Raw genomic sequence first — 20,314 nt, 5'->3', positions numbered from 1 at the left:
TAATCAAAAGTAACATCTGTCAAGGCATTCTTTGTTAACGGCAAACATTAGACAATGATCAGTTCACACAGATTAATTTACACACAACAAATCGTGTTGGATGACTAATGTGCTAGTGCTTTAGGGAATCTTGAGTTCCTAGAATTCTGTACATCTAACACCCTCAGGGTTCTCATCTGCCATTAATAAGAACGAAAAGAATTGTAAGCTCTGGAAAAGATAACTATCTATGTTAACAAAGGTAACTACCCTCACAAGAAGGACAAACAGGCAGTTCATACCTTTTGTTTGGGTTTGGCGATCTATCAAATTAGCTTCAAGCTATAATATCACACATCAAATTAATGTTTAAGAATACTGAAAGTATTCCGATTGCCCTCATGAATAAAAATAAACTTACCTGTTGCATTGCACGTTTCTGCATTAAAAGGAAGTACTTTGACAAATTTATCATTTGAGCCAGTAGCCAGCAACTGTCCACAGTGACTCCATGCCACACAGTAAATAGATCCTTTGTGATGTTTGTTTCTCTTGAAACGGACAGCTGGCTGTTTTGGCGAGCTATATGCACTACACAAACAAAATGCAAATGTCAGTCAATGGAAAAAGGGTACCTCAGTCAATGTTAATGGTGCAGATGGCCACCTGCATGGCAGTACACACATTTGCTGAGCATGTATGGGTAAAAACCATTGGCTGTGATGTGGAACCTGTGTTGCAAACAGCCTTCAGCAAGAGGTTGAGCGTCAAGAACATTAAGGACTTACAGTTGCATGCAGAAGCTGTAATGTGGAATCATCAAAGCAGGCTCAAAAGGATTATAATAAACATTTTCCCTACATAATCATCAGGGCCACAGTGAAAAATCATCCTAGTTGATTTTTTTAAAAGAATCCTTTAAGGAATTCAGATTGAAATACTTGGCATTATTGCCCCAAACTAATCTCACGAGCATGAACAATCGGTTCTAGCACTGAGCATGTAAGATAGACTATAGTCACTTAAAAGCAGCTAAAAAAGAAAAATACTGAAATGCGACACCTGGAAACATGGCCACCGGTATCCTGTGCAGCAAACAGGGCTTGCACTGGGCATGAAGGACCACGTCCTGCACAGCAAACTGGTAAAAGAGATAGATAGGCCTCTGAGAAATAGTCAACGTATTTCTGTTAAAGTTTCTCCTTCTCTGAACCTGTTTTCTTAGCTCATGCAGCTATCTAAGGGCTCCTGTCTATTGGCATGACTGCCCTCCTCAAACGACTTCTTTCTTCACGTGCATTTAAAGGGTTATGCACCAATGACCTCCTAGCGCCTCTGACTTTCCACTAAAGCCATAATTGCAGGCTATTTAGCTAGAAACCGTAAAGTTCTTAGCATGCAACTCATAATGCACATTCAACAAGCCAGTTTGTGCTTTAGTGTAGGTATGGGATAAGCATTTACTAGGCACTTATATAATGGTATTACCTGGAAGATCACAACAGCTGGAAAATAAAGTGACTACCTGGGCATATCATGGCAGTACCTGGCAAATCCCCATCTAATAGCTAAAGCCAAAACTATTTGCTTTTTCTGTGCATTTATTTTAACAGGACTTCAGTGCAAGGAAGAGACATAAATTAAGTGACTGAAGGCACACTGGGTTAAGACCTTTTATTACACCAGTAGCCATTTACAACTGCAATTAAGACATTAAATCTCAGGAGGGCACTGGGGGGTGGGAGATATAAGGGGCGGGGTGGGGTATAGGGAATAAATAATAGGGGTGGAGGGGTCTTGGAAGGTACCCCCCCACAAATAAAAATAAATTAAAAAAAATAAAACAACATTTTCGGCAAAAAAAGCTGCAGAAAATAACTGGGGATGAATGAACATAGAACCGTTATATTTATCCTGTTTTTCCTGAGGCTCCCGACCCAACAACAGCGTGGGCCGACCGTGCTGCTGTGGAATATTGCTGCATCTGCCACAGTGTGCCCGCACAGGCAAACCCAACCGTGGGAGCCAGTGGTGCGGCCTGCCTGGAGTGGTGGGGGCAGCTGCGGTGAGACCACCTGGACTTAAGCTGCAGTGCCTTGGGGACGATCCGGGTGCGGCGTTGCACATCGCTGGGACGAAGAGTGGAGCAGAGAGGTCCTCCCTGGCCCAGCCGCATGATTGTCTTGACCCCGGTGTCCAGACTAGCGTGGGGAGCCCTGTGCCCAGTCGGGGGTCGCAGAAAGACGGATCGGCCTGACTGCGGTGCGCCCCCCCCCCCCCCCCCCCAGAGGAGAGGTGTAGCAGGGGTGTCATGACACAAGATTACATTAAGGCAATCCGGAGGTGACGGGAAGCAGTGGAGTACTGCTGGTCTCGAGGGCCGGGATCTGCCTTGTTGGACCGCATGCCCCGAGGCTTGCTACTACAACAAGATCTTTGCAAAAGAGTCTGACTGGGGGTGTGGGCTCCTTCCGGGACTGTCGTGGAGTCTCCCTGCCTGTTGACGTCCCCCTCCATAGTCGGAGAGACGCACACACGGTGAGGATCATGGGGGGTCCTGGCGGCTTGTGGGGCTGCATTTGACACCCATTATAGTAGCGGACTTCCCCCTACTTGGGGCCAGCGGGGGCGAGAGTGGTAAAGTATGTGAGAAGAAAGACAAGGCTACCTTGTACTATCTGAACAACCATGTGGATAAATGCATTTTGGTTCTTCTACTGTGAGAAATGTGATGCGGCTGTGCAGAACCTCGTCTAGATAGACTTAGACACAAACCCTGCCTCGAGAATCACGCAAAGCAGCACCCCTGCGTCTTGCCAACCTAATTCTTGTGGGGGCTGAAGACAGTGGGGGCTCCCCTCAGCACTGTGGAGACACCAAGATAATCATTGGAGGGACAGGGGAATAGTGCCGTAGTGCTCCACTCAGAGACCCGTTTGCAAGAGATGGTGTGGTGAGTGCTGAGGAAGTCAGTTATCACAACCCTGATCGTTATGTTTGGAGGGGAGCTGCTACGTGCTCCGACCCAAACTCCGGCTCTGGGTGGAAACATCCCTTGCAGTTTTGCTATGCCCGAGACGAGGGTTTATTAGCTCTTGCACATAGGACATGGTGTCTGCAGTAGAAATCCTTAGGGAGTGACCCTACTGACCACTATCCACAATTGTGAACCTTGAATCTACTATAGTGCAGTGATAACATGGTTAACACAAAGAAGCAAGCAACAATGTGTCAATTTGCTAGACATGAGGCAGCAGCAACATCCCAACCTCCCGAACTGAGCCCCTTCCAACTGGACGTCTCAACCCTTGCTGGTGCTCAAAAACAACATAGATAATCTTGGTGCGAAAATCGATGCCATCACCTGTAAAGTCAACATCTATGCAGTACAGATTGACAAGCTGTGTGGACGCATGACTGAAGCGGAGCAGAGGATTGGTGACGGGGAGGACAAGGTGGCCATTTTAGAGCGAGATGTTGCACTTCTCCAACAAACAGTCAAGAAAGTAAAGTTACTCACCCTAGTGACTAGAGTACTGCTAGACCATAGTCCCCTTTCCTCCATCCTCCTTGTGCGGCGTCCCCCAACATGGGGACGAAACCGGAACCTTTGGCAGCGGAAAAATTAGCTTTGGACGCTTATATACCTGTCTACGCTTATTACATATTAGCCATTGGTATACTAGCTGGAGAAGGCGGGTGGGACGCATGGAGGAAAGGGGACTATGAGTACTCTAGTCACTACGATGAGTAACTTTAATTACTCATACGTCCCGTCCCCTTTCCCCCATCCTTGTGGGTGATTCCACCAAACAAGAACATAGGGTGAAGCTGTGATAACCTGCCTCATATCTAGGCCAAAACAGAAAGGTTCTTCAGAATCGCCTGACCAAACTCTGCATCGTGCCTGGAGCTGGTGTTCAATGAGTAGTGCTTACAGAAGGCCGACTGAGTGGCCCAAGTGGCCACCTTGCTGATGACACCCCAAGAAGCATGTCTCTAAAATGCGACGGCCGTGGCCTTCGCTTTGACCTCATGGGCATGAATCCCCCCAGGAACAGGTCTGCCCATGGCCGTGTACGCCTCAAAAATGATGGGCTGAACCTTCCAACGGGCGATGGAAGCCTTGGGAGCCTGAGAGCTGGGTAGGAGCCCACAAAAGTAACAAACAATGCCTCAGAGTTCCTGAAGGATTACGTCCGAGAGTGATAACACTTGAGGACCCTCTTGAGGGCCAAGGAATGCAGGGCCCTGGTTCGGGAAGAACACTGGAAGTAAGATCTCTTGATTCAGATGAAATGGAGAGACAAACATTGGGCAAGAAGTTTGGTTGAGTGCGGAAGATGACCTTGTTGTTGTGAAACGTGGTGAAGGGCTCGCACGAGAACAACGCCTGCAGCTCACTAACCATGCATGCAGAGGTGAGAGCCACCAGTGAAACTGTCTCAATGAGCGGATGTCCACAGAGGCGATCGGCTTTAAAGGCTTGCGCTGCAAAGCTGCAAGAACCACATTGAGGTCCCAGATCTCGTGCACTGGCAGAAAAAACCTAGACAACCCCTTAAATTGGGTCTTAACCACTGGGTTGGCTGTAAAAATTACAAGCTACTCACCGTAGTGACTAACGTACTTTTAGTCCATAATCCCCTTTCCTCCATACTGTATGGGCGTCCCTTGCGAGGGACGGGAGACAGAACCTTTTTCACCAGAAAAAACCTTCTTCCCCTTTAAATTTAGAGGCGCGCCGGGGCACGACCCTGGGAGCATGGGCTCCCCCGACTCTGCCCACCGGTGCCACTCCTCAGTCCCCATTGAGGCATCGACAATATTACAATTGCCTAAGTGACACTAGTTTAATTAGGGGGGAGGATGGTGGGACGTATGGAGGAAAGGGGACTATGGACTAAGAGTACGTTAGTCAATACAGTGAGTAACTTGTAATTACTCTTACGTCCCGTCCCCTTTCCTCCATACTGTATAGGCGAATACAACTGAATGTAGCCCCAGGGTGGAGAGGTGACCCTCCTTAAGAAAACAAGTTCCTTAATACTGCCTGCCCGAATGCCGCTGTTAGGGAGAATTCTCTGTTTAGGCTGAATTTCCTAACCTAGTGAGTCCCCCAGCGGCTTTGCTGGATTTCTGGAGTTTGTTTTATTTCTCCTGCCAAGAGTGAGTCTCTTTCCTTCACACTCTTGGACATGATTTGAGGGGTTCCTTTGACTGTTAATGTGTTTTATGGGCTATGGGGTCTTTTACTCCATAGGGTCTCATGTGTTTTTACTATGTGTGTTACACAGCACCCTCAGTGCAGTGACATAGGGGTGTCATAGTGACACCCCACCATAGCCTCCATACCCTGGACTGACTACTGTCTCCCAGGGCATGTAAAGTCACCATTGGCTTTACTAGTCCCAAATTATGAACAGAAACCAGTACAAACCATCATATTGTGGACGTACTGGTCGGGGCAATTTGATTGCCCGGGGTCTGTTAGTCGAGGGGGTAAGTCTCTGTCCTCCCTGATCGAGTTTTGGCTGGTGGCAGTGGATACCACTTTTTATATTCGACCGCGAATATATCTCTATGGGATTTTCCCATTGTTCGAGGCTACCAACTTTAATTATTTAATTCTCATAGCCTCGAACATACCGCCGGTTTATTTCTTTAATATTAATTCGCTGGTTGGTATTTTTTGCCAGAACTCTATTCTAAAATGGCGTTTGTGTTCTCTTCTGTGACTCCAACCCAAGTCGAGCCCTTTGTTCCACTTTTAGGCGGGCTTCTCCACAGAAGCCTCCAAAAGTGGTGCCACTCTGTCTGGGTACCACAGAGGGTGTGGGAGGGGGTGTAGGCACCCTGGACTGAGTTACCTTGGTAACTCAAGTCGCACTCTTGTGTGATTGGCCCAAGTGGTGAGCCGGCCGGCTCACCACTTAGCATGTTTGATTGACAGCTAGGCTGAGTGAATGGGGTGTGCTGCATAAAAGCAGGGCTTTTGGGACTGGAACTTCAGAAGTCGCCACAGGACCTGAGAATCCGACGAGGGAGAAGCTGAGCCGACCTGCTACGACGACACCACCGGTGGAGCCCTGCGGAACCAACTCACCACTTCCCGACGACAGAGAAGATCTCCCGGCTGGAGAGTCTTCTTCCCCCCGACTGGTGGGCACAACCAGTTTACCTCCTTTTCCTCACATCCCAGGACGTCTTGTGGTCGAATTGCCCGTGCCAAGCTCCCCGGCAACCGGATAGCCACTTACCACTGGACCGTGAATAAAAGGACCGCTCCTTTTAACTGAGAACTCCGCGGCTGGTTTCTTCCCGGGCAGTGTAACGGACTTCTGTCTTCCTCCCCGACGAGATCCTCTCTTCCCCCAGACGAAATACCCGCTGCCAGGAACAACTGCCCCCGCTGGAGTATTCTCACCACTTTAAGGTACCGTGTCCGCCAGGCCTCCCTTTCTAAAGATCGCTACAAGGTAATAATAATCCATTAACCTTCTGGACTGGGCTGTCCGCCTTGACCATCTAACTGGTCCCTTTCTTTTGGTCCAACTCTTTCTGAACTGATTTCGAGACTTTTGGGCACTTTGAACGGTGTGACCTTGGACACATTTTGACCGGAGCCTCTTACAGTGGGTCCGGCCTTGTTAACTTTGACTTTACGGTTTTAACCTGCCTTCTTCTCCTGTGTTCTTCTGAAAGTGTTGGGATCTGTTTCTATCTTTGCTCTGCCTTTCTCTCCCTTTTAAACCGATTGATTAGAGTGCCATCTTCGTTAAGCGCTCACCGCTGTCTGAAAATAAGTGTTGCTTTACTTAAGACTTGTCTAACTAATCGTTGAAGGGAGTGTATATCTTTTAGTGACCGTGTTTTTGAACTGCTTAATATTAGTGCCTGCGTGTTTTATTAGATGTGGTTTTAAATAAATACTTATGAGATTCCAAGATGGCCGCCGGGAGGACGAGACGCGTCTAACCCGCGCTCTCCCCGGGCCGCCTAAATAAGCACACTAAAAGCACGAAACGAGCGGAACCAGAGAGCGGATCACCCCCCATCGCCTCCCGTAGCTGATGATCCGACTGCAAGCCTGAAGGGACGCAGGGAAGCAGTGGAACCGGGAACGACTGCGATCGCCCATCCCCCTTCGGGAGCTCCCGCCTGCAGAGCCGGCAACGACGCCGGAACAGACAGGAAGATCGTGCCGACGAAGGAAGCGAGGAGCGGGAGCAGCGGGACGGGGCCGGGCTCCCCCCCCCCCGGTGCGCATCTGATGGGCTCACAACGGGGGCAGAAAAGAAAGCGGCGTACCAAGAGGACCGAGGAGCGGCCGCGGTGACCCCTCCCCCACCCCCCCATTGGGAAGGTACGGCGCCGGGCGGCCCCCGCGCCATACACGGAGGCCGCGGGTGGAGAGGCCGCATCCCCCGGAGGAGGTGCACCCCCGCGCAGAAGAGAGCCGGGTGCCCCCACTCGGCGAGGGAGTCGCGGAGCCCGAAGTGAAGAACCCCCAGAGGTGAGCGAAGTGGCGGAGGGTGCCGGGTCCTGGGATCCCCCGGCGTGGTGGCAACCTCGCGGGGGGGAGGAACCGCTAACCAGCAGAGGAGCACAGGGGCAGAATCGACCCCATAGACCATGTGAAGACACCAGAAGGCAGCAGGCACCGGTCTCGAGGAGCGCAGCCCATACAGCACAACACTTAGACCCATAAGGGATAAGAACACCAAGGAGAGCGGGCAGCAGCGGCATACACATCTGACGGAGGCGGCGCGCTTTCGGCGCGGAGGAAGGCAAGGCCTCCCGCGTAGACTGGCCACCACGGAGGCAGAGAGAGGCCGGAAAAGGGGACGCAGGCAGACAACGATCCCCGGCGGGGAGAGAGCCGTGGCGCCAGGGGAAGAGGCTGATCCAGAGGCACATGTCCCCCCCCCAGAGCCCACAACCGAAGTGCTAAACGCCCCAAGAAGTTGGGCCCTGCCCTTTGGTACAGGGAAGGTAAACCCATAGAAGAGGGCAGAGGAACGTCTCCCCCGGCAACGGGAAGGGCATAAAAACGTACGCGGCAAGGAAAGCAGCGAGACCTGGGGGAGGCCCTCACGGTGGCCCGACGGAGCCGGGGGGATTCACTCACAAGGGAGTAAAGGGGAAAACTCAAGCAGGCCCCACCAGATACCTGCATAGTCGGGAGAGACCCGTGAAGCTCCACTCCATCGGCACAACACCGGGAGCGCATCAGAGGGGACTTTCTACAGCTCAAAGGGGCAACTACGAAACATGTCCAGGGCAAAAAACAAGAACATCGCTTCCCAACAGACCCCTCAAAACACAAGGCAAGAAGCAAATATTTTACAACTGTGGTCAACGGAATCTACGCTACCAGCTAAAGGGAAACCGCAGGACAACCAAATAAGCAAAGACATGCCGCAGACGAACCCACACCACCCACCCTCAAAGGATGACATGCAAGCATGGTTCCAGGATCTGCAAGAAAAATTCATGGCGACAGTTCAGGAACAATTCACGACGATGAAAAACGACATGAAACAAGCGGTTCAGGACCTCAGGGTGGATGTGGCAAAATTGGAGGAAAGAACAGACTCCTTGGAGGGAATGGTCCAGGGAATCGAAGAGGAAACACAGCAGGCAAGTGAAACTCAGGAACACCTGGTGAGACTTACCCATAACCTGGAGATATAATGCGAGGACCTGGAGAATCGCTCCGCATAAAAAATATGGCAGAATCAGTCCTGGACAAAGATCTAAAGACGGCGGTGACAGAGGTGTTCAGAGACATTCTGGATGCCCCGGATACAGATTTAATCGGAGTGGACAGGGTTCACAGGGTGGGACCTAAGAGATCTGGAGCACCAGGAGAAAGACCTCGTGATGTCTTGGTGGCACTATCCTCATACCCACAAAAGGAGCAGATACTGAGGAAGGCCAGATGAATGGGCAAGAAATTCTATTATACCAAGACTTGGCTCTGATTACACTGCAAAAAAGAAGGGCGATGGCCCCACTCATCAAGGCCCTGGTAGCAAAGGAAATCCGGTACAAGTGGACCTTCCCATTTGGACTACTCTTCACATGGGAAGGGAGGCAGCAAAGAGTAACCTCCTGGGAGGAGGGATTAAACATATTGGGACTCCAAGATGAGGGGGAGGAAGTGGAACAAGCAAGACCCAGCGGAGAGCAAAGGAGAAGACCCAAAGGATGGGAATCGATCAAAAAAAAATAAGGCCAATCATGGGAAGAGAAGGCCTTAAGGAAATGCTACGCCCGGAGACAAAGAAGAAGAAGAATGCAGGGGACCCACATGAGGTACCCAAGGAAGACAACAGCGAGGGGGTAGGGGAGAATAAGGACCGCTACATAGAAGGCAGAGACGGGCCCCATGCTTGGAATCCGGTAAGAACAATCGGAGATGAGGGGTTTAGGATCCCCCACAAAAGTTTCCCCCGGGAGGTTGAAGGGCAGGGAGCACTGGGCGCAACGCCCTTGCTACACTAGGGACCCTTGCCCTGCTCAGGGGCATGTTTTGTTCATGGTTAATCGTTGGGGAGGGGTGTTCAGGGGAAAGGGACAAGCAGACCGGGGACACAAAAACGGCACTCAGGGGAAGACAGGGACGTCAAGCACAATGATAAAATGCCTTATGGAATGGGGAAAATCCGCACCCACGAAAAGGGTAAAGCTGGAGAAAATACTTAAAAATAAAGGGGCGGACCTCCTGCTCTTACAGGAAACCCACTTAAGGACAAAGGACAAACAGAAAATTCGTATAAGGGGATATAAAATTTGGGCCCAAGCCAACACGAAAGAAAAAAGAGCGGGGGTCCTGATAGCAGGAAGGGATGGAAGGGATGCGAAAATAGAGGACACCATGGCAGACAAGGAGGGAAGGTTCGTGTTTGCTAACGTGGTACTGGGGGGGCAGCGCCTAACCCTAGCGTCAATATATGCGCCCAATACGGGACAAGATGGTTTTTTGAGAGACACCCTGGGAAAACTTGAATCCTTCGCAAAGGGGGAGGTAATCCTGGGGGGCGACCTGAATATGGCTTGGGATCCACAGCTGGACAGGAGCACGAGCTGTGCACACGGCCACGGGGCACCGTCGAAACGCCTCAAACAGCAGATGGACCAACTTGCCCTGAATGATGTGTGGAGGGAAATGAAGGGGAATCAAAGCGGGTACACATACTTTTCACATGTACATAACACAATGCAGACCCTCCAGCTTATTGCGATTTTGCGATCCCGCAAAATGCCGCGAAAACGGCCGTTTTGCGCAAAATGCCGCAAAAATGGCCGTTTTGTGCAAAAACAGCATCTTTTAAAAAATATTTTTTTTTTTTTTTTTTTTAAGTAATCTGCAAAAATTACTGTTTTGAAAAAAAGAATCCTCAGGGTGCCAGGTGCTCAACTTTTTTTTATTTTTGTTTTTATTTACACAAGAAATGAAATCACTTGCGTCCCAAAAATTGCAGCCCAATCCACAAGGGACACATGAATGGGCACATTTTATATGCGCGCCCATTCAGATGGCCTTTTTCACCTCCTTGATCAAATAAAGTGGCGTTTCTGTCAATTTAAAAGCACATCCCTCATTTCCAAGCAAGATGCACTTTTAAATGTGCAGAAATTGTAGGCAACCCTACGCGCACGGGATGTGGGGCTGCCACTGCATGACAGGGTCTTTCCTGACCCTGTCATGCATTTCTTTTAAGGTATGAACCGCTGCTGAGTCGCTTGCATTTCTGTTCCTCAAACAGGATAAAAATGCATTTTTTGGGTCACATTTTACAGCGGCAGGCACCTAGAGTGCCTGTCCCTGTGAAAGGCGCTGGGAGCTTGCAGAACACTGTCGGGAGAGCGATTCTATTCAAAGTACTCCCCATTTTGATGACAAAAATCTATCGAATGTTACAATTTGACCAATTACGTGCAGTACTATTCGATCGATTTTTATAAATACTGAACATGTGTTGCGGGGGTGTCACCCGCTCCCCTTGTTTAGTATTTTTGGTCTAGGGTGGTTGCAGAAGTGTTTTCCCCTTTTTCCTCAAAATTGGAGGCGGGGACAGAAAAAAAAGGAAAATAACGAAAAAAGGACCCCTGCAGAGTCGGATCCGACCCGCGTTAGAGGGACGGATCCGACCCGCGTTAGAGGGACGGATCTGGCACCGCAGGGTTGCAGGGGAAGCTGCAGCGACCAAGCGGTTAAGTAGGGGAGGGGGTCGGGTGGTGGTGAAAGGTACATTTTGGGTTGTTTGGCTGAAGTGCAAATCATTTTGCAGCAAAATTGACTACGGTCAATTCCGCCGCAAATAATTACACTTCGGTCAAACAACCCAGAACACCATTCAAGGCAGCTGCCAGCGCACAATTTGCGCTACAGCTCAAGCCTGTGGAAATGCGCCGGTCACCTTTGAGAATAAGGTGACCTGCTCATTTCCAAAAATGGGTTGTCTAAAAATAGCATATCCTCCGTTCTTTTTTTAAATGCCCCCTCATTTGAGGAACTGGGACAAAATCTACATTTAAAAAAAAATAATAAAAATGGTTACACTATGAGAGAGAGGGAGAGTGATGGGTGAGATGTGAAGTGATGGGCAAGAAAGCAGAGGAAGAGCAGTGGGTCAGAGGAGGAAGTGCTGCACAAGAGAGCAGAGGAAGCAGTGATGCGGTGGGCCAGAAATCTGAGAGCGAGCAGAGGTACAGAAAGTAGAGGAAGCGGTTGGCCAGAAAGAGGCAGTGAGCTGCAGATTGGGAAAAAGGATGAGGGAAGAATGTGATAGAATGGGAGAAAAGATGCAAGATGCAGAAGCAGCACAAAAGAATGAAGGACTGTATATTGAGGGAGGAATTGTAGAGTGTAAGGTGTGAGTTGGGAGTATGATTTGGAGTGTGGCAGGGGCTGGGCAGTGCAGATTGTGACTTGACAGTGTGACATAGCACGTGAGTATTTGTATGACAGAGTGAGAGGTTAAGGAATGTAAGTTATGATGGAGAGTTGGTGAGATGTTTGTGGGTGTTTGGGGGATTGGAGAACATTGAAGGGGAATATTTTCAGCATTACAATTGATAATGATCAATTTAGTTAATACTATTAAATAGGCATGAACATTAAACCAGAAATGTAGCCAAATCAAACACTGTTCTGCCAAGCCAGAGACATCTGGGACTCTTCCTATTAAATTAATACAAAAGACACATAATAATGATACCCTGGCTCTCTTCTAGCCTTGCACTCTACCTATTTCCTGCAATGTGGCAATCTTACACCCTCCAGTTAATACAAAATGTCCCGCAAAAATGCAGCAATAAATAAAGGTTTGTGCCGCAAAATTTGCCATTTCATGCCGCAAAATTTGCCATTTCATGCCGCAAAATCCTGGAAGGTCTGACAATGTCAAGAATTGATTACTTTTGGGTCTCAGTTGGGCTTCTGGGCAAGATCCAGGGACTGGAAAAGGGGGCAATCGCACTCTCAGACCATGCTCCCCTATGGTTGGAGGTGAACATTCCGGGGAAATCTCAAGGGCTGTGGAAATGGAGGCTACCGGAGGACATTATACGGGATCCGGTTACGGGGGAGTCCATAAGGGAAATGATAGAAGAATATTTCACTCAGAATGACACGGGGGAGGTCTCAATGAGCACAGTCTGGGAGGCGTTCAAAGCAGTGATACGCGGGAAGATAATAGCACTGAAAACCACAAAGGAGAAGCAGAGGGCTATATGGGAAAAGGACCTGGAAAGATCAATAACAGAGCTACAAGGGAAAATACTGGCACAGCCCACTAGAGCCCTGAAGAAGGCACTTAGACATACCCAAGGTCAACTCGAGATGCTCCGCACGAAAGGAGCGGAAAAAAGCCTTCTATACCTAAGACAAAGGTACTACATAAAAGCAAATAAAGCAGATAAGATGCTAGCGAGACAACTCCGCGCAAAACAGAAAGACACCACGATCAAATGCATCACAGCCAAGACAGGGGAACTCCACACGCACACACAAGACATAGGGGAAGTGTTCAGAGAATACTACCAGGACCTCTACTCCACCGATCACCCACAGGCAGCAGCACAAGACACATATTTAGAATCCCTTACCATCCCACAAATCTCAGAAATAGACAGGCAGGCCCTAGAAGACCCAATCAAAGAAGAGGAGGTCAAGAAAGCAATAGATAGCCTCCCAGTGAATAAAGCCCCAGGCCCGGATGGCTTCACGGCCCCCTTTTATAAACAATATGCAAATATCCTGATCCCAGTCCTGACCAAGCTACTAAACTCATTTAAAGATACTGGCACAGTGACCCCCACAATGAACGAGGCGAAGGTCCTAGTATTCCACAAACCAGGGAAGGACCCTATATACCCAGCCTCATATAGGCCCATCTCCCTAATTAACATCGACGCAAAAATCTACACGAAAATTTTAGCCACTAGGCTATCCCCTCTACTCCCGAAGTTAATACATATGGACCAGTCGGGCTTTATCCCAGGAAGACAAACTCACGATAACCTGAGAAGGATAATCCATCTGGTTGAAAAAATTGGGATAAAGCAGACCCCGGCTATACTTCTTGCAGTAGATGCGGAGAAAGCCTTTGATCGGGTGGAGTGGTCCATGCTCTTTAAGACACTTCAATCCATGGGGTTTGGGGAGAACTTCATAGCTAGAATAAGAGCGAACTACATAGCCCCAACCTGCAGAGTGGCCGTTAATGGGGAGGTAACGGAAACGGTACACATAGCCCGCGGAACAAAACAAGGCTGCCCGCTCTCCCCGTTGTTATACGCTATTTTTCTAGAACCCCTACTTTTGAAAATCAGAGAAGATACACATATCAAAGGGATAGACATGGCAGGCACACAACACAAGGTAACGGCATACGCAGACGATATGCTGCTAGCAATAGAAGAACCGGCCCGAACACTGGCGACAGCGGTGGGGGAACTAGAAGTATTCGGGACCATCTCAGGCCTAAAAATTAATAGAAATAAATCGGAAATTCTAATCCTGGCGGGAGACAGGGGGGAGATTGCCAGAGTAGCTGAAGCACTAAATCTCAAGATAGCAGAGGGTGGCATCAAATATCTGGGAATTACGCTCACACACAGGGTAGAACAGCTCTATGGGAAAAATTACCCGCAGCTCCTAAGGAGTATCCGTAGGGATATTGAGAAATGGAACCCATTGCTAATATCGTGGTGGGGCAGGATCCAAGCGGTAAAGATGACCATCCTACCAAAGCTTCTCTATTACTTCCAGGCCCTCCCGGTAAGGGTACCCAGTTCATTCTTTAAAACTTTAACCCGGGTAATATCAACCTTCGTGTGGAAGGGGAAAACGCCAAGACTGGCTAGGGCGGTCATGTCCGCACCAACCAGGGAGGGGGCCTTGCGCTTCCTCACTTCTAAAAATACTTTCAAGCGGCACAGTTAAAGGTACTACGGGAGTGGGTAGGTGACGAACCACAACCGATTTGGGCAACACAAGATAGAGCAGTGGCAAGAACCCCGTTAGTGGAACTACTCTGGAAACAAAAACAGCACAGACACCCCAACATTGAGATAAGTGAAATAATGAAAACAACGATGGAGGCGTGGGACACGCAAACTCGAAGAGGCATAATGACCACCACGCTAGGCCCATTCACCCCCATCTGTAGAAACCCGCAGTTCCCCCCGGGGATGGAGCAAGGGGCGTACGCTAGTTGGGAGGAGGAAGGAATAACAAAAATAGGGGAAATGTTCATCAATAATGAAATTAGATCATATGAATCCTGTCTCCCGCTTGCAGTACGCTCCACTCGGGAGAAATACAGGCACGATCAACTAAAACACTGGCTGAGATCCCCGGATATAACGAAGGCAGCAACGAGAGCTCTCACCCCATTTGAGAAATATATTACGACGAACTCAGGGGCAAAGAAATGGGTTTCCACCATATATTCCTTCATTAATACACAGGATGAAGAAATTAAGTGGTCATATATGATTAAATGGAGCAGCACACTGGGGTGGGAACCAACAAGGAAACAATGGGAAGACTTCTGGACCCTAAATCCCAAAAATGACCAGATCTGCTCAAACAAGAGAAATGTGGATAAAAATAGTTGCACAGTGGCACTACACCCCAGAGAGACTTCACACTATGTTCCCGAAAACATCAAGCCAATGCTGGAGGGAATGCGGAGAGGAGGGAACATGGAAACACATCTGGTGGACATGCAAAGGAATAAGGCCCTTTTGGGAAGAAGTCAAGGGAGAAATGGGCAAAATATTTCCAGATGCGGGACAACTCGGTGAGGGGGTCTGGTTATGTGGAATAAGAGACGACATGGCAAGAAGATATAATAAAGCACAATGGAGAACTCTTATGGCTCTCCTTATAGCGGCATGGACAACAATAGCCCACAGTTGGAAAAACAAAGACACCCCGCTGATCTTTGCATGGCTCCAAAGAGTCTGGGCCCAGATGGCGATGGAAAAAAATCACACACTCAATCCAGGGAACGAAAGACAGGTTCGCAAAAGAATGGGGCGGAGTTTTGGAATACTTCCAATCAGACTACATGGAACAGTGGTGCCCACACAATATCAAAATCTCCGACATCTTTAATGCTTAATGTAATTCCTGTTCTTCAGTACACGTGTCCCCGGGCAGGGAGGAGGGGGATGAGGGGGGGAAGTTGCAGTTAGGTTGTTTAATTGTTGTTTATTGAAAATAATAAAGACAATTTAAAAAAAAAATACTTATATCTCTTTTACACCAAGCTCTGGTCAGTGTTTGCTTGTTCTACTGTGTTCTTTCGACCTATTGTGAATACTCTGTATACTGCCTAACTCTTCTTGAGGGAAGTCTGACTGCTCAGCCACAGCTACCAAGTGAATCTGTGTGGTACAGACGGCTCCCAAGTGGGTTTACTGCCAAACACCTGTAGTCTTAAATCTTTTGCAGTGGTCCCAGAGGAAACTGCACAGGTTTCTGCCTAACAGCCGCGTCTGACCTAGAGCCGGCATCCCAACAGTAGTGCTTTCAGAAAGCTGAGGGAGTGGCCAAAGTGGCTGCCCTGCTGATGACCTGCCACGGTAAGAGTCTCTGGAAGTCAACTGTGGTGGCCTTGGCTCTGACTGCGAGGGCCTGCACGTTTACCTGAAGTGGTTTGTGTTGCCCCTCCTAGGCCTCCCTGAGGAGACCACCATCCACCTTGTTATGGAGGCCTTGGAAGCCCGATATCCTGGCCCTGACCAGCCAAAGGTGATAAATAGAGCCTCAGACTTGCGGAAGCTCTTGGTCCTGCCCAGATAGAACTTTGGCACCCGTCTAACATGAAGACAGTGCAGAACCCTCTGAGCAGGCTTCATAGGGTCTGCGAAGCAAGTTGGGAGTATTATCTCCTCATTTAGATGGAACGCAGAGACTACATCAGGTAAGTACGCGGGAGCGTTACGAGGACCACCCTGTCCCTGTGAAAGGTAGTGTATGGCTCGAATGCCCTCTGTGCTTGGATTTCGCTGACACAGCATGGAGATGTCAGACCCACCAGGAGGGCTGACCTAATGGTAACTAGCCTGATGTCCGCGGACGCCATTCACCCAGAGGGTTTATGCGCCCAGGCGTCCCATACTATGTTGGGGTCCCACACGAGGTGTGGCCTATTGTTGGGCATGTAAAGCCTGGTGAGGCCCGCCAAATATCTTTTAACCACTGAATTGGCGGATGAGAAACAATGTCCTCCTCCGAGTTCCAGTAGGCCCTGATGGCCGCCATAACGGATTTGAGGGCGAGCCAGATGGCCATCAACTTCAGACAGTTGACGAGGGCCACCTGCTCCTGACCGAACCCTCACCGCGGACACTGTGCAGTCCAAGGTAGCTTCCCATCCAGTTAGGGATGAGTCCGTGGTGATAGCAACCTGCAGAGCTGGCTGACGAAAGGGCCTGCCTATCTGTAAGTTGCTGTCCGTGCTCTACAGACTAGGTTGTGATGGAGATGTGGTGGAATGCTGACCGGATCCGCCTGGGAGCCCTTCTCCTGACTCCAGGAGGCTGTGCAGGACAACTACAATTTAGGCGTTGGTACCACCGTGCCACGGTCACTGCTCTGCTGAGAAAATGCCCATTGGCCACTGATGGCTGTGATATTTACCTTTGAGGGGAAATTTTTCTCGGAGCTCGTATCCCAGAGGAGGACCAGGAGCGTAGAGTCTGCCTGGGCTCCAGCTGGGACTTCTTGAGATTGATGGAAAATCCCAACTCGTGTAGTGGAAGCCTAAGGGCGGAGGCGGTGTGGGGGAGGGCCTCTGGAGTACTTGTCCTGATGAGCCAGTCTAGGCATGGATAGGCGTGGTGACCCTAGGCCCCCAGTAGGGCTGCCAAGCGTTCACCCCACTTGAACAGACCCTAGGGTCCGAATTGAGGCCACGGGTAGACTTTGTATAGGAAATGGAAGCCCCATGATCCTGACCTTATGAAAGGACCGATGGGACTGCAGATCGGTCCATGAAGGTAAGACTCATTCAGATCCAGTAGCACATCCAGACTCTCATGCACAACGTCTCTGCAATACGTGCTGGGGTAACCAAGTATGGCAAAAATCCCTGAATAGGAACCCAGACCACGCTGAGAGGCTGGGACTTCCTCCACCGCCTGCCTCTCTTCGTGCAAGCGACTGTCCGCCCACCAAGTTATTGTCCCAAACTGTGGGAGGGGAGGAGAGAGGCGAGGGAGGGATCGGTACGCGGTAGCCCAAGGACACTGCAGGGAGGATACAAGGGTACGCAAACCTTGTGCGTGAAGACCCATTAATAGAACCTTGCGGCCCCTCAGCGCAGTGTCCGGTAGGATCTGGAAACTACTCAGCCTGACGGCTGGTAGCTGTAGCGGCCTCAGGATCTGCACTGGTACCAGGACCTGAAGGTCCCTCCCGCTCCTACGCTTCCTGGGAAAGGAGTCGCCTTTGCGGGGTACAGGGTGCGTACAGGCACCCCCTCGGACCCCTGTCCGGTACTAGGGTGTAGCCCCTCAGGCATAGGCCCGGTAATAGAGCCTTGCAGCGCCTCAGCGCAGTGTCCAGTAGGACCTGGCGACCCCTCGGCCAGACGGCCGGTAGCTGTAGCAGTCTTGGTACCTGCACTGGTATTAGGACCTTAAAGGTTCCTCCTGCTCTAGCGCCTCCTGAAGGAGGCAAGGATTATACGCCTTCCTATCGACCAAATACTGTAATTAACCTCTGATATATCTGGAATCACATATGCCATGCACTTCAAGTTCTTCATTGTAATCGAGAGTAACTGGTGGAGCAGATAGAGATGCATACCTACCCTGCTGCATTCAGTAGGCTTTTAACAAAAAGCGTGGAAAACAGGATGAATATGTTTCAAGGAATCCTGGCAAGCATTACAGAAAGGCCACTGACTGAATTCAGTGGATCATCAAAGAGTCTGCAGTGGTGACCTCCTCCCATGTGACCCGGGGACGGCAGCTGCTACCTGATCCTGATGGCGGCTTTATGAGGGAGGATCACATGGGAGGAGACAGCTACCGGGGAGATGTTGTGACTTCCTTGGACGAGACTCAGTATTTTCCCCATTCCCATGAGAAAACCCCCTTATGCCAAAGACCCTTTTTTATGAGGGAGACCCTCTGATGCTCCAGACCTTCATGGCATAGTGTCAGATACGTGTTCCCAGAGGTAGAAAAAGTGAACCCTCTTCTTCATATTTTTATGGCCAAACACACAACCATAACACCAACTCACACTGCTCAAACACGACACCTTTTTATTCTGAAGTTCCTTTTTTATAAAATCTGTAAAGAGAACTAGTCAAATGCAATCGAACTGGGGGTTTCCCAGCCCTTTAAGGCGAGTAGCAATACCCTGTAGATGGATGGAGATGCAGATTTTACTCATACATCAATAATCGAAACGACTCGGGTAATTTGGCAAAATGAAGACTGTTTTATTTTCAATGGTCTAAAACAGGCAGTACACCGAACATCAACACATCCTTTAAAAAACTGTGTACCCAAAATTAGTCATCAGCAACGTTAACCTGCGTACTACCAACTTCATCCTACGTGGCAAACTACAAAAACCTATGTACAGTAATGATAGGTCTTAGGTGAATATCTAAGTATATATTCTATACTAGCATGAGTCAGTGAATGGAAGTGATAGGGTACTTATCAGGTAAGGCAACTAAGCCCTTCCCTCAAAATGGCCGATATGAACGTCACTAAATGTACGACGTCCCATTGGCTACAAAAACTATAGGACCCTTAATTACGTGGTCCTCTACAATTGGTTGGCTTCTAACATCGGTCAGTACTTTTCCACCTACGTCTAGCAGCAGGCAGGCTGAACATCCAGGTGCTGGTGAGCTCATCTTAGTACCAGCTTCCCACCAATTAGCATATCAATCCATCATCACCTCAATGGTCTAGTGTCTATTAGGGCTTTGAAATTCGGCCTTGAGAGTGTTCTTAACTCTGAGAAATTCAGGGAGTGAAGGCACGGTCTGAATTTGTGCGTAGGTGTGACCACCTCGTTCGTCCAACTTCATCCTTCCACGTGACTAGAGACCATTTAATCAAGCTTCTGGTGCATTTAAAATACTAATTTTTTATATATATATATGTTTATTGATTACAGCAAGAGAAAGGTAAAAACAAATGAAACATCCATTGATAACATAAAAATTCCAAATCCCCCTCTCACCCCTCCCCCCGGTGCTAGCGTCCCAAACCCCTCAAGCCTGAAATAGGTCCAATATCCTGATCCTATGCGGGCACCATTGCATCATGTAATCCGACTGAAGGAAGTCTAACACCACCCCCCATCTCCTCGTGAAGGACTCGGGTGACCCCTGCAGATTGTGCGACAGCTTCTCCATTGTAATCAGGGACCAGATCCTCTGCAACCAGCTAAAGACCCCCGGAGGTTCAATTTGCTTCCAATGTTGGGCTATAACTGACTAGGCCGAAATGAGTAAGCCTGCGAAAGATCTCCATTGTGTCCTGGAGAGCTTCTCAACAGCGTGGTCTCTCAGTCCACAAAGCCAAACCTGGACCCCCTTTTGGTCTACATAGGGGAACATCTCCTTCATATGGGATTTCACCTCAGCCCAGAAAGCCTGTATCCCTTTACAATCCCACCATTTGTGCCTCCAGGTGCCTTCCGCCCCACATCCCCTCCAGCAAAGTTTGGAGACCGACGGGAACATCCCATTCAGACGCTCAGGCGTATAATGCCATTGCAGTGCAATCTTAACCCACATTTCCCTCAATCGGATGGAGCAGGTCAGGGAAAAAATGT

The 20,314-nt window shown here is 49.3% G+C and overlaps 1 protein-coding gene across 4 annotated transcripts in view; it reads right to left on the bottom strand.

Annotated features, from left to right (window-relative positions):
* WDR47 (WD repeat domain 47) overlaps positions 1 to 20,314 on the bottom strand; it is a 1,275,124-nt gene that overhangs the window by 235,001 nt on the left and 1,019,809 nt on the right. For all 4 annotated transcript variants that reach the window (XM_069641848.1, XM_069641845.1, XM_069641847.1 and 1 more), the window contains exon 11: positions 401 to 570. In XM_069641848.1, the coding sequence (XP_069497949.1) occupies positions 401 to 570 (170 nt within the window). The remainder of the gene's footprint in view (positions 1 to 400; positions 571 to 20,314) is intronic.

The sequence above is a fragment of the Ambystoma mexicanum genome, chromosome 1q, assembly GCF_040938575.1.
Source record: "Ambystoma mexicanum isolate Mex_15411 chromosome 1q, UKY_AmexF1_1, whole genome shotgun sequence".
Taxonomy (NCBI): domain Eukaryota; kingdom Metazoa; phylum Chordata; class Amphibia; order Caudata; family Ambystomatidae; genus Ambystoma; species Ambystoma mexicanum.
This window is presented reverse-complemented; position numbering and strand designations above follow the sequence as displayed.